Genomic DNA, 26,703 nt, shown 5'->3' with positions numbered 1-26,703 from the left:
CTATCCCAGAGAAGGTTTTTAAACCTTTGGGAAGTCTAAAAAGACATCCCTATGTCACTGCACTGAGGGTAATCCAAGAACACAAGAGTAAAACGCACATCAAAATACATGAGTGGGGGAAAAAAGGCTCACACTATTTCCAGGTAAAACAAACGAGTCCTAAAAAATCCAGCAAAGTTGCTTGGGGGGGGGGGGATGTACACATTTTTGAGAATTCTCCCTGTTGTTGCCTACCTATAATATCTTTGAGTCATTCAGTAAAGTGTACCATTCGGTTTTACTTTTCCTGTGCTATCTAACCTAGTCTGTGGTTGTATTTGTCCCTGATAAGTCGTACTTCAGTTTTACTTATAGCTGGGAAAAGATCTAACCTGGACTGCTTGTGAGATATAAAACGTATATGGGTTTTACTTACCATGGGTTTTACTTACCTTGAGTTAGCTGTGTGGCTTCCCAAAAATTAAGTTACGAGAGTTATTGCTTATCGCAATCTGTGGTTCACTGATCTCAAAAGCACCTGTAATTGAATATTACATCCTTGGGTTTTACTCACCTGGTATAACTGTGTGTTATCATAAAAGTAGTTATAGCTTTTTACAGCACCTGGAATAAGTGTTCCACTATTCACACAGTACATTGCCCAGTTGACTGATTAAGTGATTTATACAGTCATATAACTGGAAAGGTCTACTGCCCTTGCATTACTGAATGTAACTCTGAAAGTAACCATTGGTTTTTACTCCCTAAGAATAGGCGTGACCTATACTGAAGGTGTATGAAAAGGTTTTGACTTCCCTAGAACTACTGTTTGGTATTTCAAATAAGGTTTATGCTTGGGTCTGTGTACCTTCACGTATAGTGTTTTTTTTATAATTGTGATTTCATGTAATGTGTTAGTGCTTATGTACCCCTAGATGTATCTGGGCCTACCTGTATTTAAATAAATCCTTTATTTTTACAATACAAAGTGTTTCAGGGTTTCTTCAGATCATTTGTATTACAATTTCATTTGTACTTATTCTACAGCCCTCTCTCCCGCTTAAGATGAGTCTGGCTGCTCAGTCTACTCTACCACGAACTCAGGTGGTACAGCCTTATACTAAGAGTGAAGTCTTGTACTGCCTCAGTTGAATTGTTTTACTAAACCCTTGACTTCAGAAAAACTGTCCTAACATCCCTGACTTCCTGCCAGACCTACTGGAGCCAGAGGCGGGTTATAGTGGTGAAGCCCGCCATAGACAAAATGAACAAATTGACCATACCTGGTTTGGCGCACAGAGTAAATCTCAAGAAGGACCTTCCCAAGAAGAAATGGCGAAAAAAGAAGACCGGGGCCATTTTGACGAAATGGGCACCGATGGGTGCCTTACCGTGGCTGCGAACGCAGTCTGCAGTAAAAACACACAATGGTAGTAAAAAGTAAACCACTGCCACCAGCCATTAATTGTAGGAAGGGTAACACAAAAATGTTACATGAGAAACTAGACAAAGGGGATACTAAGTAACCCCTCCAGCACCCTATTTTAGGATAGTGTGTGCTGGGTCTAGAAAGTTACAAAATGTAAGTAAAGTTAATTTCACTTCACTGCTCTTGGAAGCAGTGGTTTATCCAAGAGATGGTATTTAAACCTTTGGGAAATCCAAGAAACTTCCCTGTGTCACTGCACTGGAGGTGCTGTGTGACACAATGTAAGAGGATGCCTATGGAGTTTGTCAGACTCCAAAGTCAAAAGAAACACAGAGAATAAATCACATTAAATCACATTAAAATGATATGAGCGATAAAAAGTCCTTAAGTCCAGCAAAAGACCTGGAGGTCTCTAAGGTAGAAGGGAAATAACACATTTATGAGATTTCTCCCTAACGTCCTGCTTTTTTTTTTTTACACTATCCAGGGCTGACCCAGGGCGGTGGTGGCGGGGCCAATACCTCTGTGGCCTTCTTAAGAACCCCCAGGAGTGGTGGTAGCTCCTTCTGTTGGAACTGGATTTAAGCCTCTTAAGTTCCTATGTAGCTTTGCTGCATTTGCCCTGCACTAACTTGAGTACTTTACCTGCACTAGTTGAGTAGGACCTCATGGCTACTCACATCTTCCCTCATGAACCAGGGCTGGACATCTAAATGTGTAGTATACAAGTGTCGATCGGGAATAACTGTATAACTCCCCAGCAGCCTCCCATTTAAGAGAGCTTGGTCTAACATTTGGTTGGAATCCTGTTTTTGCATTGAGTGCTCTGGAAAACTGTCTCCTCACCAATCCACATGCCCTGACTACAGACATTATTGAAGCCAGTGGTTTGATGTTCCCTTTCTAATGGTGACCTTTATCTGGCGATTTCTTGCTTGTCCATTGGTAATATTGCTTAATGAGCTGACCTGACCTGTCTTCTTTCTCTTTGAACTTTACAGTGAATCAACTACATTTTGTCCCGGTGGACTTGGGTTCTCCGATCGTGCACTGTGCCTTGTCTGACCCATATGTTGTTATGCTTACCAGTGAGGGTCAGATCACCATGTTTGTGCTGAAAAACGACTCCTATGGAGGAAGGACTCATAGGCTGACCATGCAGAAGCCACACATGCAGTCGGTAAGGGAATTCAAACAAATATTGTCTTGCCCGAAGTGCCTTTCTTGGTAAGGAACCCTGCAGTCTGTTAGGCTGAAACCTCGCTTTTTACCATACTTAGTAGCCCTGGTACTTCTTACTGGCTTTTATAGCTTTTTGACAGTTTTCCCCCAGCAAATCTTAATCTCATTTGACTCCTAAATCAGAGGTAACCCCAAAGCTGCTCTTAGTCTCTGAGAGAGAATACTCTCTCTCGGTTAGTCTTGTGGATAGACTTGTGGTGACTTTCTCTCAGTGGGTAGGTTCCATTTGACCTGGCTGCGTCCCTTTTGCCCTTTTCCCCATCAAAATTGAGGTTGTAGTTTGCCTTTAAGACCTGAGAGGTCACATAAGTATACTTTCTCCAGCATGGGGCCTGGCATGGATTCACATGCTCATGAATATTCCCCGTCGGGCCTGGTATCCTCAGTAAAAGAAAAAACTGTTTGTGAGAATTCTCAGAAATGTGCTAATTCCCTTCTACCTTAGAGACCCCCAGCTCTCTTGCGTAACTTTAGCACTTGTTACCTCACAAGTATTTTTTTATGTGATTTATTCTGTCTTTCTCTTGACTTTGGAGTCTGGCAAACTCCATAGGCATCCTCTTTACATTGTGACACACAGCACCTCCAGTGCAGTGACACAGGGAAGTCTCTTGGTTTTCCCAAAGGTTTATATACCCTCTCTTGGATAAACTACTGTTTCCAAGAGCAGTGAAGTGAAATTCACTTTACTTACATTTTGTAACTTTCTAGACAGAGCACACACTCTTACCATAGGGTGCTGGAGGGGTTACTTAGTATCCCCTTTGTCTAGTTTCTCATGTAACATTTTTGTTACCCTTTCTACAAATAATGCATTTTTAATTTTACTGCGTTCACAGCCACAGTATAGCACACACGGATACCCAAGACTCTTCTTACCTCTGACTTTGTGCTTTACCTTTCCTACAGGAAAGGGTTAATTTACGTTGCATTGGGGGGTTCAAAAGTACTTATCTGATTCAGAATTTTAGTTTAACCTTGGTTTTATTCCCAAACCCTTTTCTTTGACACCAACTCAGTATTGCTCTAAATGTACCAGTGATATATTAATGTCCAGTGTCCTAGTTATTTAGGTCATCTCAGGGTGTAGGAACCATCTGTGTGCCATCACCAATGGGTATCATCTGATTCCTTCGTCCAGTTGTCGACTCTACCTTCCAAGCCAAAAAGCTCACCTTTATGCAGGTTACTTGCTGATTTAGAGAAACTAAGAGTGTGTATTTGTGTGTTGCTTATATATTTCTCCCTTCTGATGAAGGCAACTGACTGAACAGGATTTCCCAGCCCCTTTGAGTAGCAATTACGCTTGAGATAAAATAATTCAAACGACTCAGGTAGTTTGGCAAAAGGAAATCTGTTTTTAATATCCACAACGGGGAGTACAACGTACATCCACACTCGCTCAATCCTCTTACTCAACGAATCTTACAAAAAAATGAGGTTATATTAAGCAAAATCATCATCAGTGACCTGTTGGCCTGCGTCATGACCGTCATCCTACGTGGCAAACTACAAAAACCTATTGATGGAAGTGATAGGCCCTAAGTGAGTACCTAAGTAAGTTCCATATCAGTATAGAACAGTGAAGGAAAGTGATGGGGTACTTATCAGATGGCCCAACTAAGCCCTCCCCTTAAAATGGCCACTATGAACATCCCTAAATGCACAACGTCCCATTGGCTACTGTTAGGCAGAGTTTGTATGCAGTACCCTTTGGGATCACTACACACAACTATGACTGCAGGTGTAAGCAAAACCAACTTTTGGTATAAGTCTGTACTACACATATTTTGGTAGCAGAGCTGAGCAGCCGGCTTATCTCAAGAGGGAATGTGAGCTGTAATGGTGTTGCACAGAGGTCCACAATTCCAGGTGTTCAAATAAACTCTTACACTCAAGGTTTCTTGGTTAAACACTTATTAATGTATTCAACAGTTAGTTATAAAACATTCACTAGAAGGAGGCAGTTAAATATCATACTCAAAAACACTTTAGTACTATTCACTTTGTTTCTGAGGCATTCAGACTACTTTGAAGGAGGGGCAAAATGGCATTAAGACTACTTTGAAGTAGGAGCAAAAAGGAATAGGTTATTTAGAACATGAAAGTTACAAGTTATTCTTAGACAGTGCAAATATTTAAGAGTTCACCAGAAGAGTCAATTCAATAGTTTAGGTCCGCCCCTCATACAAACAGGGGCCACGTAGGCGGCCGGTACCCAACTTGGGCAAGGTTATGCATATGAAAGGATGCCATATGGGAAGGGGACCGTGAGTGTCGTACAACCCTGATCTGGACATAGACACGGAGACACCCACACACCCCACCTAATTAGAAATACAGAAATTTAGCGCCTCGCCTCAAGACCGCAATGCCAATCAACCAACCCACTAACAACTTCACCCTCTTCATACACCTCTCAAATTCTAACCAAAACACAACCACAAACCTACAACACAACAATCTGCACAAACTTCACTACAAAGCGCACATAGACCCCCACAACCGCACACAACGTCTTCCGACAGTATAACACCCCAAGCCCAGCCAACGGAATTCTGGGCTGAGGCTGCCAACAGCACATCACCGCTCTCTTGCACTTCTCCAGCTCATCTCACTAACTCCCCCCACCCCCTCCCTTTTTTTCAGAGCCGCCAGGGAACCACTCCGGTGGTGATAGTGTGTGGTACAAATATCCTTTAACATTAACAAAGCCAATGAGCTAAAGTCTTGGATAGGAGGCAGCAGTTCTGGTAGAGAAACGGAAAAGTCTTGGCACAAGTTCTTATGAGTAGTTTGTAGAAAGAAGAATTATATGCTGGGTCACAAGCTGATTAGGCCTTTGAGTTGTAAAAGTTTCAAGCACTTTCACCGCGAGAGATAAGAACTCTGTCTGATTTTACAGTACCTTTACAAATGAAGAAAAAGATGCAGCTGAGGACTTCTGTTCCTCACAGTTCCTGCAGATCTCGCTGTTCCTGGGCCTCAGTCGTTGGGACAAGAGGGAGGACGTCGGGAGACTCGTGCACTGGGACTGATCAAAAAGCTGGCAAATCTTTGTTTCCAGTAGCTGTAGTGAAGCACACAAACTGGTATCTCCCTCCCTGGTTCTACGGTTTCCTGTAGCACCGAGGTGAGTATCCAGGTGGTTTACAGTTCTAGTTGATTGGTCCCACCAACTCAAAAGCATCTTCTCATATGTGTCCCACTGCACCCTCAGTGCAGTGGCACAGGGAAACCTTTACAGGCTTTCCCACGGTTTAAATACCTTCTCTGGGATTAACTGCTGTTTCCTAGAGTAAGTAAGTGAAATTGACTTTAATAGTCTCTTTAAATTCCTAGACCCAGCACACCCTATTTTACAATAGAGTGCTGGAGGGGTTACGTAGATGTGTCGAGATACACATGTAGCAGTCAAATGCTATCCTTTCCTATCGAAATGGCTGGTGGCAGTGGTTTTACAACGAACGACCATGATTTTTCCTGACCACGAACACTGGTAGGGTAAAATCACGGGAGCCATGTTTTTCAAGATGGCGTCTGAGACCCCTTTTATTTAAACAGGTTAAGGTCTTCTTTTTTCACCATTTCTTTTTAGAAGGGTCCTTCTAGAGTTAGTCTCTGTGCGCCAAACTAGGTTTGGTCCCTTTGTTCCTTTAGTGGGCTCCAGGAGTGAAGACCGCCTCTGGCGCCTACGTATCTGGGGTGGGCAGGAAGTGTGGGAGGTGCGCAAAACTCCCTGTGCTTAATCTCCTAGGAGACCCAAATGCACTCTGCGGTGATTGGCTGGCTGACTGTCCGGCAAGGACAGCCACTTTGCTGGGTGAGTGGCAGCTAGGCTGGAATGAATGGGAGAGAACTAAATAAAAGGCAAGGCTTTTGGCTTGTAAGGCAGAGTCAATCACTGGCACGAAAGAACCAAAGACGAGCTTGAAGAGGATAGCTGCTGCAATTCCTGGACCGTTGGTTTGCCCAGTGAAGCCCTGCTGCAGGTCCGATTCGCCAAGTTCACCTCGACAGAGAAGCCCCTGCAAGAGCGACTTCTCCCTTTGAGTTGGTGGTACCAATGAACTCGACAGTAAGCCACCTGGATACTCACCTCGGAGCTGGTTGACTTTCTGGGTGCTGCAGGAAACTGTAGAACCAGGGAGGGAGACACCAGTTTCTGTGCTCTACTTACAGCTACCGGAATTGAAATTTTGGCAAGCTTTTTGACTGTTCAAGCGCAATGCACGAGTCCCCCGACGTCCTCCCTCTTGTCCCCACAACTGAGGCCCAGGAACAGCGAAATCTGCAGGAACAGAAGTCATCAGCTGACTCTTTCTTCATTTGTAAGGTACTGTAAAATCAGACGGAGTACAGTGCTTGAAACATTCCCAACTCACAGGCCTAATCGGCTTGTGACCCAACATATGATTTTTCTTGCTACAAACTATTCCTAAGAACTTGTGCAGAGACTTTTCCGTTTAACCACCAGAACTGCTTATCCTATTCAAGACTTTGGCCTAGCCTATTGAATTGAATTGACTCTTCTGGTGAATTCTAAATATTTGCACTGTCTAAAGTATACTTGTAACCTTTTATTTTACAATAACCTTTGCCTTTTACTCCTCTTGAAAAATATTATGAATGCTAAGATATTCATGTCCCCAGTATCCTTGCTACTAAAGTTATCTGTGGTTATAGGTTGTATCTGTGGGTCATCCCAAAAGGGTCTTATTTAATTCAGAAACTTGAAGTGTACAGTATTGAAGTAATTTGTGTGTTGTATATAATTGCCTCCTTCTATTGAATGTTTTATAGCTGACTGGTTAATAAATTAATAAGTGTTTAACTAAGATACCTTGAGTGTAAGAGTTTATTTAAATACCTGTGATTGTAGACCTCTGCGTAACATCATTACAGCTCACATTCCCTCTTGAAATAAGTCTGGCTGCTCAGCACTGCTACCAAAATTGTGTAGTACAGACTTATACCAAAAGTTGGTTTTGCTTACACCTGTAGTCCTGGTTTCTTGGGTGTTCCCAGAGGGTACTGCATTCAAACTTTGCCTAACAGGCGAAAAAAGAAGACTGGCGTCATTTTGACGAAATGGGCACCCATGGGTGCAATACTGCAGCTGAGATTTCGGCATGCGGTAAAAACGCACAATGGTAGGTGAAAGCGAACACCAATTTACAGGGACGCAATAATCACCATAAACCAGAGTAAAATGCACCCCTCTAGGGAATTAAAAGCCATGAGTCCATCTTGCAGGTGATGACAAGACTTTAATCTTTACAGATCATGAGGATTGGGGAAATGGCAGAGGACTCTGCCATTTGAGGGCTGCATTCTGTTGTCGTCGCTGGCTCCCTCCCAGGTCCTCTGGATACTGGTGCTGTGCCTAGGGCTTAAATGCCCTTCACTTGGTCACTGGATACCAGCTAAACTCCTCCAAACGTGTTGTTCTTGCCATACAAGGGATGCTGCAGAGGCTCCAGTGTTGCATGGTCATGTTCCCTACTTTTCATAATGCTGTATTAGTAGGAATACTTTGTCGCCAGTGCTCCAGATAAGATTTTGAGGTGGGAGTTTCTTATGCATGCTTTTTCAAATTAGAGAGTAAATGCAATTTCAAGAGTAAAAATGAGTTTTCTCCTCTGCAAGAGAGTAATCCTATCCAACACATACACAGCTGTGGTGTGCCCACCCCCAAGTAGGGTGACCAGATGTCCCGGAATTGGGACATCTGCCCCACAAGCTCGTTTTCATTATTGTTTTAAAGCCCTATACTGGTTTTGGTGGGCGTGACCACTGGCAGCATCCCAGCTGTCACTGCTGGAAAAGTAAATCTTCACGTCTCGATGCACAATGCTTATTTACCAACAAGTCCACATAACAGTTCAAAATTAAATAAATATTAGAATAGCTTGGCAGTTTTATATTAAAATGAACACTTAAACTATGTCTCTTATGTCCCATGGTGAGCTCGAGCACCTGTCTCATGAATTAACTGATTGTGCCACAGAGGCTGCTTGAGAATTGGTTTTATAGCAATCAAAGCAAAACTTCCTTTGTTTTTAACATGCTTACAGTCACTACAAATCAGCGCAGTTTACATCCAGGTGAATGTGTTGTATTCCTCACCCAACTTCTAAAGTTCTGCCATGACAGCCACTGTCAAATTGCAGTGCTACTTTTATGTTGGTGGCCTGCGCTGGGTTTTATCTTGAAAATGTTGTCACCCTACCACCAAATCATAAAATCCATTTGAGGAACCGTAGCCATCTAACACAAACATAAAGGATAGTAAACTTATTCTAAGAAGTCTACGAAGTTTGATTTATAGGTCAAGCTGCAAATTTAGGAAATTTTAACTATTGCTTTCAAGTACATTTCCAGTTTGTCTATGTGATAAACGGTAGGTGGGAACGGATGGGCAGTGCCAGCATGTGGATGTTGCCCAGAGTTTGTTTATTTATTTATATAGCGCTCTTGACCCAGGGGTATATGTGCGCTTAGAACATCAAGTTACAGGCAGCAGTGGGGAAACAATAGTACAGAATTAATGAGGCAGAGTAACAGATAGGCAGATAGTGCATAGTTGATAATGGGCAAAGCATAATAAGAAGCAATTATACATTGGGAATGCATATATACATGGTTGGCTATTTGTTGAGTAACCAAGTGATGACCTTATTTCTGAAGGGTTGGAAGGTGGGAGTGGATTTGATATCCAGTGGAACAGTGTTCCAGAGTTGTGAGGCCAAGGTTGGGAAGCTGGATCCACCACCTCTTTTGAGGGAGTATTTGGGCAGTTGAAGCGTGTTAGAGGATCTAGTGGTTCTGGTGTTCTGTCTTAATGTAAATTTGTTAGTGAGATAGGGTGGGGCTAGGTGGTTAAGAGCTTTATATGTGAGGCATAAGGTTTTGAGGTCGAGTTTTTGTTGGATGGAAAGCCAATTACAGGCGATTCTAGTATCAGAGATATGTTCTCTTCTAGGAATATTTAGGGCGGCACGGAGTGCGTTATTTTGTAAGACTTGCAGGTTGTTGATTACTGTTTTGTTGGCGCCTACATAGAGGCTGTTGCAATAGTCCAATTTGGATTGAATGAGTGCCCTGGCTAAAGTAAGGCAGTTGTTAGGGGAGATCAATGGTCTGCAGGCCCTGATTAATTTGCCAGTGTAGGCGGTGGCTGAGGCAGTCATATTGATTTGTTTGGCTAGGTTGGTGTTCGTGTCTAAATAGAAACCGAGGGTTTTTACACTCTTGGCAGTGGGTAAGGTGTTACCATCAATGGTGAAGCTAGTGTAGCTGGGGCAGAGTTTCCGGATGGTCTTGGGTGAGCCTACAAGGAGCAGTTCGGTCTTATCATCATTCAGGCAGAGGCCATGTGTGGCCATCCATGCCTGAATGATGGAGAAGACTTCATTGATCCATTTGGTATCCGCGTTGTAATTACCAGATAGGGTGAGGAGTATCTGGGTGTCATCTGCGTAGTTCGTGTAGGTGACACCCAGATTGTCCAGCTTGTCGAATAGGGGCTTTGTAAATATATTGTACAATGTAGGTGAGACACAGGAACCTTGTGGGACACCGCAGGTAATGGGAATAGGGTCCGCCGCTGCTAGGGGTGAGAAGACCCGCATGGTCCTGTTGTCCAGGAAGGATTGAATCCATGTGACCGCAGAGTGGGAGAAGTGTGCTGCCGATGACAGGTGGTTGCACAGGATTTTGTGGTCAACCAGGTCAAAGGCAGCGGAAAGGTTGAGTAGAAAAGATTCTCTCAACACTAGGATTTCCCAGGCAAGCTCTAGCACTAAGGAGCTCTTCAACATCCTAAGGGAATTAGAAAACCCTACTCCTCCCACTGACTCTTGCACCAAGGATAAACCATGGTGCACAGGGATCCAGAATGCTCTTGCTAACAAAATTTCAGGGCTCCAAACTAAAATTGACAACAAACGACAACAACTCACTCCTGGTCCGATTTCCAGCTCCACCCCTCTCCCTCCCACCGCCACTAGCTCAGGCTTTACCTTCAAAAAGGTATCCATACCGGAGGTACAAAAAATTATTGCATCTCTGAAACCCTCGAACTGTAAGGGGGATAGTTGCCCCTCACAGATCATAAAGGATGCAGCCAGGGATCTTTCCCCCTTCATTACTAAATTAATAAATCTGTCTTTCTCCAACAACTTGGTCCCCAGTAACCTGAAACAATCCTGGGTCCTACCTCTACTAAGAAAACCACTCTCGACCCAGACATACCCACGAACTATAGACCCATTACCACCGTCCCATTCTTACTAAAAATTCTTGAGAGTGGGGGTTCAGGTGTCAAGGGCGAGGGTCTCCCTGCTGGCGGATAACTATGAAGCAGCGGCGCTGCTCATTGAAACTAAGATGCTCAGGTGGCGCAACCTCCCTCTGTCCCTCGCGGGGAGACTCTCCCTCATAAAAATGATCGCGGTACCCAAGCTACTCTATATATTTGTAAATGTGCCGATCTGGCCCGGCAAACAGTACTTTAGGAGGCTCCATGCGTCGTTCGCCCAGTTCCTCTGGCACTCGGGGGCGGTCCGCAAGAAGTGGCAACACATGACCCTCCCGTACGAGAAGGGTGGCTTTACTGCCCCCGACTTAGCTTTCTACTGGAACGCAGCGCAGGCCCAGCATGCTACCCATTGGTACACACACCCCAACCCACCCCCACATGTCAGGTTGGAAAGAATGGCGGGAGATGGCATCCACATCATGACCCTGCTACTGCACCATGGTTACCGCGCGGATGCCCCATGGGACCCGGTAGCATCCACGATTAGAGCATGGAACAATATACTCTCCCCCAGTCCGACACGGCGCCCATACTATAAGTGGCTTCCCTTATGGCAATTCCCTGGCCTAACCCCCACGCATGACCAACACCTCTCCCAGCGTTGGGAGAGCCTGGGGTACCGCGCCCTGACTGACCTGTACCATGAAGGCTCATTCATTACACCGCTAACACTGCGCCCCGGGCACTCCGGCTCCGCACTCGACCTATTACAGTACTATAGACTGAGGGCAGCGGTATGGACAATGTGGCCCTCCTTTCCTGAGGAACCCCCTGACTCACCTGAACTCCAATACATCGCGAACTCCGCAGGCTGTAGGGGCATAGTATCCTCCCTGTATAAAATGCAGATGGGGAAAATAGAGAATGCCTCTCCGGCGCCACGGGAGGTGTGGGCCAGAGAGCTCGAAACGGAGATTACCGATGCGATGTGGGGAAAGATGTGTGCACACACGCGAAAGGTATCCCTCAGCGCTAGGCTCCGCTGCATCCAATACAAGCTACTCAACAGACTCTACTACACCCCGTACAGAGTGGCAAAATTTACGCTTAGCTCGACACATAAATGCCCGAAATGCGAATCGAACGTAGCAGATCACGCCCACATGTTCTGGTCCTGTGTGGCGCTGCGCAGGTTCTGGAGGGAGGTGACACAGGCGCTTACTGAGATAATAGATGCCCCGGTCGAGATGGACCCGCTGGCCTTGCTGTTTGGTATGTGGACGGGGGATGATGTGATGAAAATGTCGAGGTTCCTGAATGTCAGTGTTATGGTTGCCAAACGATGCATATTACAATGCTGGAAGCGCCGCACTCCCCCCACCCTTGGCATGTGGCTGAACGCCCTTACGTGGGTACAAACATGCGAGGAGGAGTACATCGGCACCCTGCCAGCTCCATCCCGACCTGCAAATGTGTGGACTGAATTCCGTAGCTACCTCAACAGCAAGGACTGTGCCGAACAGGCATTAGCCCCCTCCCCGGCATCACTTGACTCCTCCTGACACGCGCCATAGGAGTATAAATCTGCTTTTTCTGATGTATGTCTGCCCTACTGAAATGTAAACCTGTCGTTAGCATGGTAACAATGTATATGGACGTTGTAATACTGTTCCCGCTTTTGTTCTCATTTACACGATAAATGTACTGTACCTGTCTTGACCACCTGCCAATAAACAGAAGTTTAAAAAAAAAAATTCTTGAGAGTGGCCTATCTACAAATCCAGGATTATCTTGAGACTAACCATTTACTTGGAACTCGCCAATCTGGCTTTCGACCTCAACATGGGACAGAAACGGCCCTTGTTGACCTCAAGTGCCAGATAGACGAACTAAAAGATAAAGGTAAGGCTGCCATTCTCCTTCTACTCGACCTTTCTTTTGAATGAAACTGAAATGGAGCAACAACATTTCGGAGGCGCTAATAACTTCTATGGTTGCAAGGTTGTGGGGGGCGGGGGGGCATAGGAAGCCAAATATGAAGGGGACAGAAACAAAGTGTAAATTAGTCTGAGGTGAAGGGTTACACACAACGCGATAGACATTGCTTAGGGTAGGTAAGGGTGCATGCCTTATTGTGTAGCTCGCTTGCTACAGTATGCCTTCTTTTGTTGCCGCTGTTTCACTGCGGGCCGGCTCGGTGCGGCAAGTTGGCCACAGCGGCCGATTTGGCGCACCCATTTCGGCGCAGGTGCCTTTCTGGCGCAGCTGATTTGGCGCAAGGTACGTTTGGACGCGGCTGACATTGCAGCCACGTCTAAACTCCCTCATGCCAAATTAAAAAGTATAATTCTTTGCAAATGCTGCACTTTGACAGGTACTGTCCCTGTTAACATGTTGCATTTGCAAAGAATGACCCCTGCACGTATCGCTCTACTTATTGCACATCACAACATGCTGTGCCTTGAAAGCAGGCTACTTAAGATTTGATAACAAGGGGGCATGTCAGCAGGAATAGGAGCCGAACTCCCCGCCTATCATGCCAGAGCACAGAAAAACTGAGTCATGTCAAAGGAAGCCACACTCTGCCAGTGCCCACCCGCCTTCAAGTACCTGGTTGTCTCACTGATGTACCACAGGGTTACTCACTACACACCTGCTTTCCTAGCATGGACTATCACGCAAGTCTTAAAGCGCCACTGGCATGGGTTGAGGTTGCTTGTGTTAACAAGGCGCACTGATGCACAGTAATGGCTTCTTGGCGCCTTTTTCAGTGCCGATTTATAAACCTCTCAATTAATGCACATCTGCTATTCCAGTATTCTAGCTGTGCACTAACTAGATTCTACTATCCCCGAACCCTCCCCCAGCACCTACAGTTCGATAAATGTAGTACCAAGAGTGGGTAAACATGGTGGTATTGATTAGTATGTGCTTAGGAGCTGGAGGAATTTGACATGAAGGACTGTATAATTTACCAAATCATGAAGGCACCTTAATGCGAGATAGGCACGCAAGAGCTCGGATCACACACAGCCCAACTCTGCCAGTGCTTCCATCACTCCACCGATGCACGGATCATGCACCCCAGTTCTAGCCTCTAGCATGCTGGCCATCGCTTACCCAGACTAAGCAACAGCTGTGCCACTGGCCCTCAAGTCTAACCCTTGCTGCAAAGGTGCCCCAGTGCAGAGAAAGCACCAATGCAGTTAGTACGCAAGTCGTCTGTACTCTCGGGTCTCTGGTGTCATGCAGACAGCCAAGAGCGTTGCCTTCTCCCATCCATATGTAGTTCTACCTTCTGTGATGGGCAGAAACCAGGTGCATTGGGTACCAGATTCGGTAGTAACCTCTATTATTGCAGCTCTTAGGAGCCAGCGGAACAAGCCACGGGGGCCTATATCGGAACACAAATGTTGGTAATGACTATTCTCATTACTTCTGCTAGCAAAGCTGTGTGTAGCTTGGGCACTAGAAGAGAAGAGACGGACAGGGAAGTGTTATACAGGGTGCCTCCTGGAGATCGAGAAGCACATGATGGGGTGCACTTTCAGAGCTTTGTGTGGGTTTGTCACCCATGAATGCAGGAGGTGCTGCCAATCGGCAGCGGGGTGCATTGCCAGAGTGAGTGTGGACTGCTTTGTGACGCACCAGTGGGTGACGAACAGTCACTAGATCCTACGAAATAGCTACGACTGTTATCCATCGCAATGGTACTCCTTTTACAAACTTAGGAGGATGAAATGCTAAACGAGCCTTGCAAATGCAAATCTATGGCTTGCAGGATGGGTCCAAATCTGTTCAGCGGCTTCATTCTTCTGCTCAACCCACTGAGCTATCTTCCTTCCAATGCTGAATAATGAGAAGCCACCATGACTGCAATTCCCCAGTCCATGGGCCACCTGACAAGTTGCCCAGTCCTGGGCCTCGCGCTGGGGCCGTTGCCTGCTTGGAATTCATGATTTTCTTGGGTTTAATGAAAAAAGTTGTGAATTTTTAAAAAGAAATATCTGTAAATGTCAAAGTCTTGTACCCTCAACCCTGCCTTTACCAGCAAGGCCAATATCTAAAACGAAACCTGGGGCTGATGACGGGTAAAGGACACTTCAGTAAATGATGGAGCATTTTGCGTCTGGAACAAACACGGTAAAACCCCCCAAACGAAGTGGCCCACTAAGGTCGAAATATGTAGGGGTCCCCTGTGCTTCTCGGACTAGTTGTTCGACTTGCACCCCTCTGCCCCCATAATGCATATGCTCATCCCTTTTTATAATGTCACGGACAGGATACAAATACTGGCATTCCAAGCTGCACACTGAAATGCCTGTGGTTCTGGTTAATTCAACAACTCAGTTTTATTTCAAAATCTATTTAAGGACAGTTTTGCTACTGCTTGATCAGAACTGAAGCATGGCTTGGACGCTGTGGAATGAACCACTGACGTGGGCAAGTGAGATTTAGTTGTGGGGAGGTACAGCCAACGGGAATCGATGGGTACCTTGAATTATTTGTCGTCAGCAAACAATAGAACTACTGCATCACATCAGTGGTCAAACAAAACATTCACCCTTTACATTTGGAATTGCACAAAATTGGCACACGCGTATCTGCTCATTTTCTGGCACTGGGGGAGAACTGGAGGGGGGGGGTCACATGCCACACTCCCAGGAATTGTCCCTCCCCTTAGAACAGCTGGCATTGATTTTATTCTGTGGTTTTAGGATTCATCCGCAACCACAAGCTGCATGTACTGTGTGTTTAATCCGCAGCCACTCGATGTGCCTTAGTATGTGCAGGGTGTGATAGCGTGGTGGAGGGTAAATCCCATGTATGTTCTGATGGCGTCAGTGTCTCAGGAGGGTTCACACATATTCACAAGAGCAAAGAAAACACTGAACGCAAGCACTAGTATTAAAAGACTTCTATAGCCCAGCAGTCAACTGAATCGCATATAGGCACTTTGGGCAGGTCTCCGACAGTGGACATTGCCAATACAGGTTACTGGTTCACATGTGGGATAGTTTAGATGCTTCAAGCCAATGAAACTACATTTTTATAAAATATACTTTGCTGCATTGAAAGTAATTGATGTGGAGCCTGAAGGAAAGCACCATTAGATGCTTCTAAAGAGCAAAGGGACAATTTACACCATAATGTGCACTGTATAAATGGTTCCACTCGCTCCTTCAATCACGTCTTATTTTTTAAAAAAAAATCATCCTGCTCCACGCTTGCTATTCTGCTGATGACAAAAGAAACACTACAGTGCCATCTAGTGGTGGAAAGTATGTTTTGTTTTAATGAATAAATAAAGCGTACACAGTAGGAAATGAAATGATCCGTATTGGCCATAAATGCATGCGTAAAAAGCAACGATACGCAGCTTATCTAGAGGGCTGTTTGTCGCTCTTGTTTAGCGTAATTTATTATGTTATAAACATTCATATATAAACACATCTTCCCGCCATTCTCTCAACATTCACTCCATAAAATATTTGATGTGGTCCAATAACTTCGACAGAAAAACACTTTTCTAATATTATGTCTTGTTGAATCTTAGTCTCCATTGGCCTGTGATTGACAGGAACAGTTGGTCAGCCACTTCGTTCTCTCTTCAAGCCTGCCTAGTCTATATTTAGCACAGCTTGACTTTACTGCGTGCTTTGACATTTGATATTTAAAACTACAGAGTAACATTTACACGTGTTTTAACTGATTTGTTTGAACATTTTATTTGAAATATTACCCATCTATATTTAGTGACTGGCCTTGCCTGTGTGATAATTTTTGCATAATAAAAGCTTTCTCAGTGCTTTAGTGCTTAGAGAAATCTTGCCTCATTTGTAAAGCGCTTGGACAGTTTAGAAATGTAGGAAAGAACTAGGCTCCTTCCCAACATAGGAAAAAGTAAACCACTGCCACTAGCCATTAATTGTAGAAAGAAAGGTAGACAAAGGGGATACTAAGTAACCCCTCCAGCACTCTATGTAAGATAATGTGTGCTGGCTCTGCAAAGAAACAAAGGTAACTGTTAGGGAGAATTCAAAAAAAAAAAAATGTGCTAATGCCCTCCATATTAGAGACCCCCAGCAACTTTGCTGGATTTTGAGGACTTGATTATTTTTTTTAACCTGGAGAGAGTGTGACCCTTTTGCTCTCATGTATTTTAATGTGATTTTCCATACACTTGTTTTTATTTTGGTTATGGAGTCTGACAAACATAGGCATCATCTTATCATTCTTGTCACAAGGCACCCATAGAGGGCTCAGGAGTCCACATACAACCTACCTCCAAACCTTGTAACCTACCCAAAATATTCGAACCCATCATCAGATACATCATCAACCTGGAACACTTCCGACCCAAATTACTCCCACCATTGGAAACCACCGCCCCTCTCAGGTGCAAACTCCACCATAAAATTAATAAACATATAGCCAACCTCCCTCTCACAGTGCAGCCAGAACCAGCCAGAACCAGAATTAAAAGCTGCATTGATCAATGCCAGATCTTAAGTCGCTCATGCTACTGACATAGCAGATGTCATACGCGAAAACGACCTTGATTTCATCGCCATTACTGAATCATGGCTCCATGAGGCAGCAGGTCCTGCACTCACTCTAACCGACCAGACGCACAAGGTGGAGGAATAGCAATTATCGCCAAATCCAACCTCTCTGAGAATCACCTCCACACCCTACCTTAAATCCTGTGAGCTTCTTTCTATCAAACTACCCACCGCCAATTCCCAAACACTTAATATTTACCTCCTCTATAGACCCCCAGACCCCACCAATACCTTCAATGAAGATATCACCTCTGTTATCTCTGAGAAGCTAAAAAATTCCTCTCAAACCTTAGTATTAGGAGACTTCAACCTAGGGCACAATAATATCAATGACCTCCAGGCTACTGCCACAGCTAATACCTTGTCAGAACTAGGCTTCACGCAGATCGTGAATATTCCCACACATACCAAAGGGAGAACTCTAGACTGGATTGCCAGTCATAACTGTAACCCCTCTTTAACAGCCATTGCCCCCCAAATATGGTCAGACCATCACCTTATCTCCTTTACCCTCAACACTAAAAGAACCACAGTTCTAACACCCACTCCCGCCATACCCACTTTAACCAGAAATAAGAAAAATATCACAGATAATATTCTGCCTCACATCCTACCCAAACTTAATTCTCTACCCGACCATACCGACCCAGGCATCCTAGTGGAGGAATTCAATAACGCTATGTCCACTGCCCTTGACAGAGTTGCTCCGCTTAAACTTAGAAACAGTAAACCAAAAAAGCATCTAAACTCCTGGTTTACACCCCCATATAAAAAACTTAAGACTACAGAAGAGAAAATGTGAAACAGCATGGAACCGGCATCCTACCGCTGAAAATAAAACCAACCTAATAAACATCTCCTCGCAATACAAAAAAGATATCATCCTGACCAAACAAGAAACCTATAATAATAGGATCACCCAAGCCAACTCCAGTTTGAAGGAGCTATTCTCCATCCTGAAAGAACTGGAAACTCCTATCGCAGCACAGGACGATTCCATCAAAGATAAAACCTGGTGTACTGACATACAACTGGCACTAACCAACAAAGTGGCCAACCTCCAAACTAAAATTGCCCTAAAGAAAGCCTCATTACCAACCCAACCTCCTGTGGACAAAACCCCCACACCCAAAGAATCTACCCAATTCCGCTTCTCCAAGGTCTCAGTAATTGAGGTAGAAAAGACCATTCTGACTCTTAAACCGTCTAATTGCAAAGGTGACCAATGCCCCGCACAACTGATGAAGGACGCGGCTAGAGATCTAGCCCCCTTCATCACAAAACGTATTAATGCCGCCTTCACTACGGGCACCATCCCTCGCAATCTAAAAGAATCTTGGGTACTCCCCCACGGTGCCTTTCTTACTAAAAAATTTAGACAAGGTAGCGTACACCCAAATCCAGAACTTCCTTGAGATAAACCATCTCCTTGGAACATGCCAATCCGGTTTCCGTCCGCAACACGGCACAGAAACCGCCCTTATTGACCTAAAGGCCCAAATAGACCCACTCGGAGACAAGGGCAAACTAGCTCTCCTTCTCCTTCTGGACCTCTCAGCCGCCTTTGATTTGGTGGACCACAGAGTCCTATGCAATCACTTGGACTCGGCGGCCCACTTCTCAGGAGAGGCTATAGTCTGGATACAGTCATTCCTTAGTGACAGGACCATGAGGGTGTTCTCCCCCGTAGCGGCAGCAGACCCGATTCCTTTCACCTGCGGAGTGCCACAGGGATCCTGTGTCTCGCCAACACTCTATAACATCTTCACCAAGCCACTCTTCGACGATCTCGATAATCTGGGTATCACCTATTCCAACTATGTAGACGATACCCAGATTCTCCTACCACTTACTGGGGATTATGTTGAAGACCAGGCTCTGGTGAACAGAGTCTATAGCATCGTTCAAGCATGGATGGCCAACCATGGCCTATGCTTGAACGATGACAAAACAGAGCTTATCATCCTGGGCACTGCAGCCTGCATCTCCAAACTCAACCAAAACTACTCAGCCTTCATCATCGATGGCAACACTATCAAGGTCGCCAGAGAAGTAAAAACCTTAGGTTTCTACCTTGATGCAACACTATCCTTAACCAAACAGGTGAACTCACTGGCCTCATCCACGGACTATACATGTAAATTAATACGAGCTGGGAAACATTTCTTATCAGATGACAGTTGTCTTATCCTAGCCAGAGCCCTCATCTTATCAAAATTAGATTATTGTAACGCCCTTTACATAGGGACAACCAAACAAATCATTAATAGAATTCAAGTGCTCCAAAATAATGCAAATGGCTTTCTACTCAAGAAAAAATTAACCTTAAATCTGCCTCCATCATCCACAAATGTTTAAATAACAAAGCCCCCAGCTACCTTTCAGAACGCTTCAATAGGAAAAATCCCTCCAGACCTAAAAGGACAGTCAGCCCTAACTGCCTCCTAGTGCCCAGATTTAAACTTACCACTATTGGAGGATCCAGCTTCCCAGTCAAGGCAGCTCAGTTATGGAACGCCCTACCTCTTGCACTTAGATCCGACCAAACGTTCAACAACTTCAGAAAGAATACCATAAAATGGCTCACCGAGAATGCAACATAAATGGCACTCTACCGCTCGCACCTCCACTTGTACTCTACCTGACTTGCTATTTGTTCGCCATTGATTTGACTGGTGGCGCTCTATCTGCACTTGTACTTGTCTCACTTGTAGAGCCAAAAAACTGTCTACTCTGTAACTTGCTTGTTCTGTAACTTGTAACTTCTGTAACCAAGCTGTAAACATCCTTGTCTCTTGCGCCCTGCTACCGCAGGGTCCGGTGCGCATAACAAATAAACAAACAACCAACCCTCAGTGCAGTGGAATAGGGAAGCCTTTCAGTCTTTCCCAAGGTTAAAATACCTTCTCTGGGATAAACTACTGTTTCCCAGAGCAGTAAAGTGAAATTGACTTTACTTAGAATTGTACTTGCTAGACCCAGCGCACCCTATTTTACAATAGAGTGCTGGAGGGGTTACTTAGTATCCGCTGTGACTAGCTGCTCATGTAACAAACATGTTTTGTGTTATTCTTTCCTCACAGAATTGCTGGTGTTAGTGATTTCATTTGAACCACCATGGTTTGCATTTACAGCGGGCTGCGTTCGCAGCCAAAGTAAAGCAACCGCGGGAGCTGTCTTTGTCAAAATGGCACCTGGTTGTATTCTTTCGCTATTTATTTGTGGAAAGGTCCTTCTAGAGATTTTCCATGTGCACCAAACCAGATTTGGTCTCTGTTCATTTGTGCCTTTGGCGGGATTCAAGAGTGAAGCCCGCCTCTGGCTCCAGAGTGTCTGGGGTAGGCAGGAAGTGAGGGAGGTGCCTGAAACTCCCTGTGCTTACTCTCGTAGGAGACCCAAATGCATTCTGTGGTGATTGGCTGACTGTCCAACAAAAACAGCCACCCTGCTGGGTGAGTGTCAGCTAGGCTGGAATGAATGGGAGATAACAGAATAAAAGGAGAGTCTCTTGGCTTGGAAGGCAGTGGCGACCACCGGACGAAGGAACCGAAGAAGAGCTTGAAGGGGACGACTGCTGCAACTCCTGGACCTTGCCTGGTGAAACCCTGATGCAGGTCCGAATTGCCAAACTCCATTCGACAGAGAAGCTCCTTCAAGGACGGCTTCTTCCTTTGAGTTGGTGGGACCAATCCACTTGTAAGCCACCTGGATACCATTCTCAGAGATGGTTGTATTTTCCTCAGAGTAGTGCAGGAAACCGAATAGCCAGGGAGAAGGACACCAGTTTGTGTGCTTGAATACAGCTACCGGAATCAAAGAATTGCCAGTTTCCAGCTTTGTGACCAGTCCCCGTGCAGTGCAGAAGTCACCCGACGTCCTCCCTCTAGTCCCCACGACTGAGGCTCAGGAACAACAACATCTGCAGGAACTGCCAGGAACAGACCTCTTCAGCTTCACCTTTTTTCTTCAATATAAGGTACTGTGAAAACCCGACAGAACTTATCTCTCAATACGAAAGTGCATGAAACTTTGGCAAATTGCAGGCCTAGTCGGCTTGTGACCCGACAGAACTTTCTTCTGAGAACTACTTCCAAGAACCGTGTCAAAGACTGTTCCGTTTATCTACCAGAACCGATTTTACCTATACAAGGCACTAGCCCATTGACTTTGGCCTACCTATTGCATTGGACCAACTCCTCTGGTGAACTCCAACTATTTGCACCGTTTAAAAGTAACTCTACTATTCGTTTTATTAACTTATGCCTTTTAGTTCCTACTTCAAATTCTCTGAATGCCATTTTGCTCCTCCTTCAAAGTAGTTTAAAATTTTCAGAACCAGTTAGTATTGTAGTGTATTTTTGTGTGATATTGATTGCCTCCTTGTTAGTGAATATTTTCTAACTGACTGTGTAATAAATTAATAAGTGTTTAATTAAGAAACCTTGAGTGTAATAGTTTATTTTAATACTTGTGATTGTTGACCTCTGTGGAGAAAAAGATAGGTGTGAATACCCTACTTAAGACTGGTGCTCTCAGTTGACCCTTGGCAGGGTTTCAACTCTTTCTTAAAGTGCTTATATTATCAAAAATTGCAAATAGACGGTACATAATTTTCCAAAAGAAATGTTTAATTCACATTTCTAGGTTTCATGTCTTTTAATTCACGTGTAGTGAGGCAACTCGAAAAGATAGGTCTATTTATCAAAAAAGCACATATGCCAATGCATTTCGGTCTATGACCATCTTCAGGGCCGTACTTAAGTGAATTCTGAATCAACTGTTAGTGTAAACATCAGTCATATATCCATGAAAACATAAATGCAAATAATTGTTAAAAATAATTTTAAAGCACATACCCCAGGTAGATCCGAATCAATGGAGAAAATATGGGAGAGATGTAAAAGAAAGTATGTCAAAATTGCCATACCACTGTATATGTTAAATTATGTGGCACCCTTATACTCAGAACTCTGTACCTGCTAAGTTAAAGTAGTCCTCTCCTGTGAATGCTCTTGGATATGATCTCCAACATTCCTGTTGAACAACAGTTGGGGAATATGTAAGTACTTCTGTCTATAGAACGGGTAGCACAACTGTGTGCAACATAATCCCAGAGCTCTTACCCGCATATGTGGTACTCGCGTGCAGGACCGATCGCGTTCGCCGGGAAAGCGAAAGTGAAATGCGCGTGAACACCAACGCTTACTTGAATCGCCATGGGAACGAGGGTGGGGCGCCGGGCAGCAGCGCGTACGCCGCTGTAGGTGCGCCTCGGGCCCCACCGCCCTGCTGTGTCGCAGGGGGGTGGGATTGTTGCCATGGCGATCCGTGTGGATGCGTGTCTTAAACTAGTAGTAATAAGCTATGTAAATGGTAGGCATCAGTGCTGAGAATGTGCGCCTGTGTCTGCTCGGGGGTATCTCATGCTATAGAAAGTAAACTCTCCAATTACTTCCAATATGGTTTTCGTTCTGTCCGTAAACCACCAAGCAAACAAAAATAACAGTGCCAACTGCAATCGGAAATCTGATTCCGAGGAGAAAATGGCGCGTATGATTATAAAAAAAGTCAACATATTAAGATGAACAATCCGTACATGTAACTAGATTATATAGAGAAAATAAAAACTCATGTATTATGCATGTTCGCAACAGTATTGAGATATAGTACACCACGCCTCATTAAAGAAAAACCTCATTAAAGCAAAACATGTGATTTTGGCTACGTTAGAGGAAACACATATAATCGATCTCCTCATTTATTCCCTTTGGAGTAAGAGAACTCAGTCTGTCAATCCAATATGTTTCGCGTTGATAAATTCTTTTTTGTAGATATTCACTTTTCTCTCTTCTTTGGACTCTTTCCAGAATTAAAAATTTAATTTGGGCCAAGTTGTGTTGTTTATTCTGCCAGTGTCTTGCCACCGCGGAGCTTGCAGTCTTGTTCCTGATGCAAGACCTATGTTCATTCCACCTAATTTTTGCTGTGCGTTGTGTTTGGCCAACATAATACAAACCACATGGACATTTAATCCCATATATGATTCCTGCTGTATCAAATGTAGCACAACATTTAAGCTTTATTTTTTTCTCTGGTGTAGGGATGATTTATTGTTTGCCCTTTCATAATATAACCACAGTTGCTGCAGTTCACGCACGGAAATGTGCCTATGCGGTCTGTGCTTCTCTTCTGTGGGGGTCTGGTATGAATTAATCTGTCTTTCAGGCTGGAACTTCTTTGGTAAGCAAATGTAGGAGTTTCTTTAAATGGGTGTTCTACCCTTTTGCCACATGTTACAGTGTTGCAATTTTTCTTTAGGTTTGCCCTAATACGATTGCTTTGGCGTGGGTACTTTGATACAAAAACTAATGGAGGTGGGTGGTGGGATCTCTGATATATAGTAGAACGTCATCCGCGTATAGGGATATAATTTCGGGGTCCTCCGACAGTCTTATCCCTTTGCGGGAGTGCCGCGCCCGGACAAAGTCCGCCATCGGCTCTATCACCAACGCAAAGAGGATTGGAGAAGGGGCAACCCTGCCTGGCATCCCTGAAGAGCCTGAAAAGCTCAGATGTCAGTGAGTTAGCTCTTACTCGAGCCACGGGGGAGGTGTATAATAGTTTAATGAACCCAATCATGTTCAGGCCAACTCCCATTGTTTCAAGCACCAGCCACATGTATTTCCAAGAGACCATGTCAAAGGCTTTCTGAGCGTCCAATGTAACCGCTACAGCCTGGACGTCTTGATCTATATGGGACATGATATTAAACAATCTCCTGATATGATGGGAGGTAGACCTGCCGGGGACAAAGCCTGCCTGGTCTTCTTGTACCAAATGTGTCATGATGGGCAGAAAGCGATTAGCAATGATCTTAGCAAAGATTTTTGTGTCGAGATTCATGAGGGAGAGGGGTCTATAGGACCCACAGTCGTCAACAGGTTTGCCCGGTTTGAGCAGTACCGTGATGACGGCCTCACGCATGGAAGAGGGAAGGATGGAGGCACGGAGTGCTTCATTCCAGACCTCAAACAGCCGGGGGGCCAAAATGGCTGTGTTCCTGATAGAAGTCTGCGGTGAGGCCGTCGGGGCCCGGCGCCTTGCCTTTAGGCAAGTCCGAGATGCCCGTCACTATCTCTCGTCGGGAAGTCTAACTGGTCCCGGGTAGAAGGAGAGATTTCTGTAGTGGGGATCTGATCAAGGAGCTCGCACATATGTTGTTCGGTATGCTCGGCGGGCTGAGAATAGAGGGACCTGTAGATTTCAGTAAATATATCCAATATTTGTTGGTCAGTCCACCGAGCATTACCATATTGATCTTTAATGGAAGTGATCTGCGTTCGGCCCAGTTCCCCTCTCACAAGTGTCGCTAGGGTTTTCCCGGGTCTGTCTCCCTCTCCGTACTTCCTGGCGGCCTGGGGACGGCTGAAATATTGAACTTCGCTGGTAGCTAGTGTATTATATACTTGGAGTTCATCTGAGATCTGGGCGAGTATGTTGGGGTCAGCACCTGTGGCGCATCGCTGCTTTTGTCGTTTTAGTTTGGTCTTAGAGCTCCCAAGGGCAGCTTTAATAGATTTTAACACCCCAGCCTCCCGAGAGATAGACATTCCCCTAATGTACACCTTAAACGCGTCCCATCTAACCGCGGCAGACGTGTCCTGAAGAGAGTTGAGTTCAAAGAACGATTCAATGTCAGCTAGTATTCCAGACTTAAACACGATGTCTTTTAGGGCTTCGGACTTAACGCGCCAGGTACTAAATGTCAGATTGGTGATCGGAGCGTGATCCAAGAGTGTGCGGGGCAAGATACCTGTTCCCTCCACCCTACCCATGACCTCCCTAGAGATCAAGAACAAATCTATCCTGGACGAGCTGTCGTGCACAGACGAGTAATAAGTGTAATCCCGCTGCTGGGGATAAAGCGTCCTCCAGGCATCACAGATGTTGAGCGACTGGATGTGGCTGTGTAGCCTGCGCACCGCGCCAGACAGAGCTCTGGCGGTGGTGCCAGTTCTGTCCAGAACAGTGTCTAGAATGAGGTTCAAATCTTCCCCCCCATACAATCTGCACCCCCACAAACCCAAGCAATATGGTGGTTACGTTGTCGAAGAATTCCAGAGAATCTACGTTGGGGCAGTAGGTGTTGACCAACAGATATTCTGTATTGACCAGCGTTCAGTGTAGTATGACATAGCGACCTTCAGGGTCGATGTAGCTTTTATGTAATACAAACTTGATTGATTTGTGGATCATCGTGAGGACGCCCCTAGATTGGGTAGTTTAGGAAGTAAAGAATCTGGCAGGACCCCATGAAGGGGCTACAGCCCTCGGAATGAGTCAATTGGAATGTGTCTCCTGCAAAAGTAGTATCTTGCAGTTGTGTCTGCTAGCATAGGCCATGATTTTACGGGCCTTGGTGTGATTGCTCAGACCCCGGATATTCCAGGACATTATGACAGTAGACATTTCAATGGTGAATATCTATACCTACAGTATCCATGTTTCAGTGAACATCCCAGCTCCAGTGATGGTGTAAGCTCCCAAAGTTAGAACCGCAGGCGTGCATGCAGCCTTTCAGTGTGCTTCAGTGAATCCTCGTGTGCCTTTTGAAAAACAAACCACCCCGTTCCCACCCCCCACCCTCACCACCAACCATGGATCAGCAGTGCGAACGACACACAACCTGAACTGCATGCAGTTGAGCCGTCCCCAACCTGGCACAACCTGCCCTAAGGCCCAACAGGGGCCAATAGTTGCTGAAAACCTAGGAAAAAACAATGCACTGCAAATGGAGTACAAAACAAGAATGAACATTGCAATCGCAGTGGGGTGCGCTGTTGCCGTGAGGCGGAACTAAGACAGACACGGATAGCATAAAGTATCAGGTGGTATAGAAAACATTAGTGCGCATATTAGACATAGTATGCCACAGCTAGCTTGTTTAACACTGGGGTAAAAACGAGATCTGAAGTGAGTAAATGAGAGCAGACCTGCGTGGGCCAGGGAAGGACCGCAGACGGCCTCGCAAGAGACAGTGCCAGACATAGTTATTGTGAGGATCTAGTGTGAATGCGTGATTAGGGCGATGAAACGTTGTTACCATCAGCACATTAAGAATAAACCATAATGACTAGGCTGCATAAGAAAAGATCAACTGGTATTCAGTTGTTTGCATCAAGATCCTCGTTTGCATTATGAAGTGGTATCTGAGATTCTATGAA

General features: G+C 45.0%; 1 protein-coding gene across 4 annotated transcripts in view; it reads left to right on the top strand.

The window, feature by feature from the left end:
- The window catches only part of CPSF1 (cleavage and polyadenylation specific factor 1), a 777,662-nt gene that overhangs the window by 317,074 nt on the left and 433,885 nt on the right, over positions 1-26,703 (top strand). For all 4 annotated transcript variants that reach the window (XM_069621953.1, XM_069621950.1, XM_069621951.1 and 1 more), the window contains exon 20: positions 2,410-2,588. In XM_069621953.1, the coding sequence (XP_069478054.1) occupies positions 2,410-2,588 (179 nt within the window). The remainder of the gene's footprint in view (positions 1-2,409; positions 2,589-26,703) is intronic.

The sequence above is a fragment of the Ambystoma mexicanum genome, chromosome 5q, assembly GCF_040938575.1.
Source record: "Ambystoma mexicanum isolate Mex_15411 chromosome 5q, UKY_AmexF1_1, whole genome shotgun sequence".
Lineage (NCBI taxonomy): Eukaryota > Metazoa > Chordata > Amphibia > Caudata > Ambystomatidae > Ambystoma > Ambystoma mexicanum.
The sequence above is the reverse complement of the archived record's forward strand: the minus strand, read 5'-3'. Positions and strand labels throughout refer to the sequence as shown.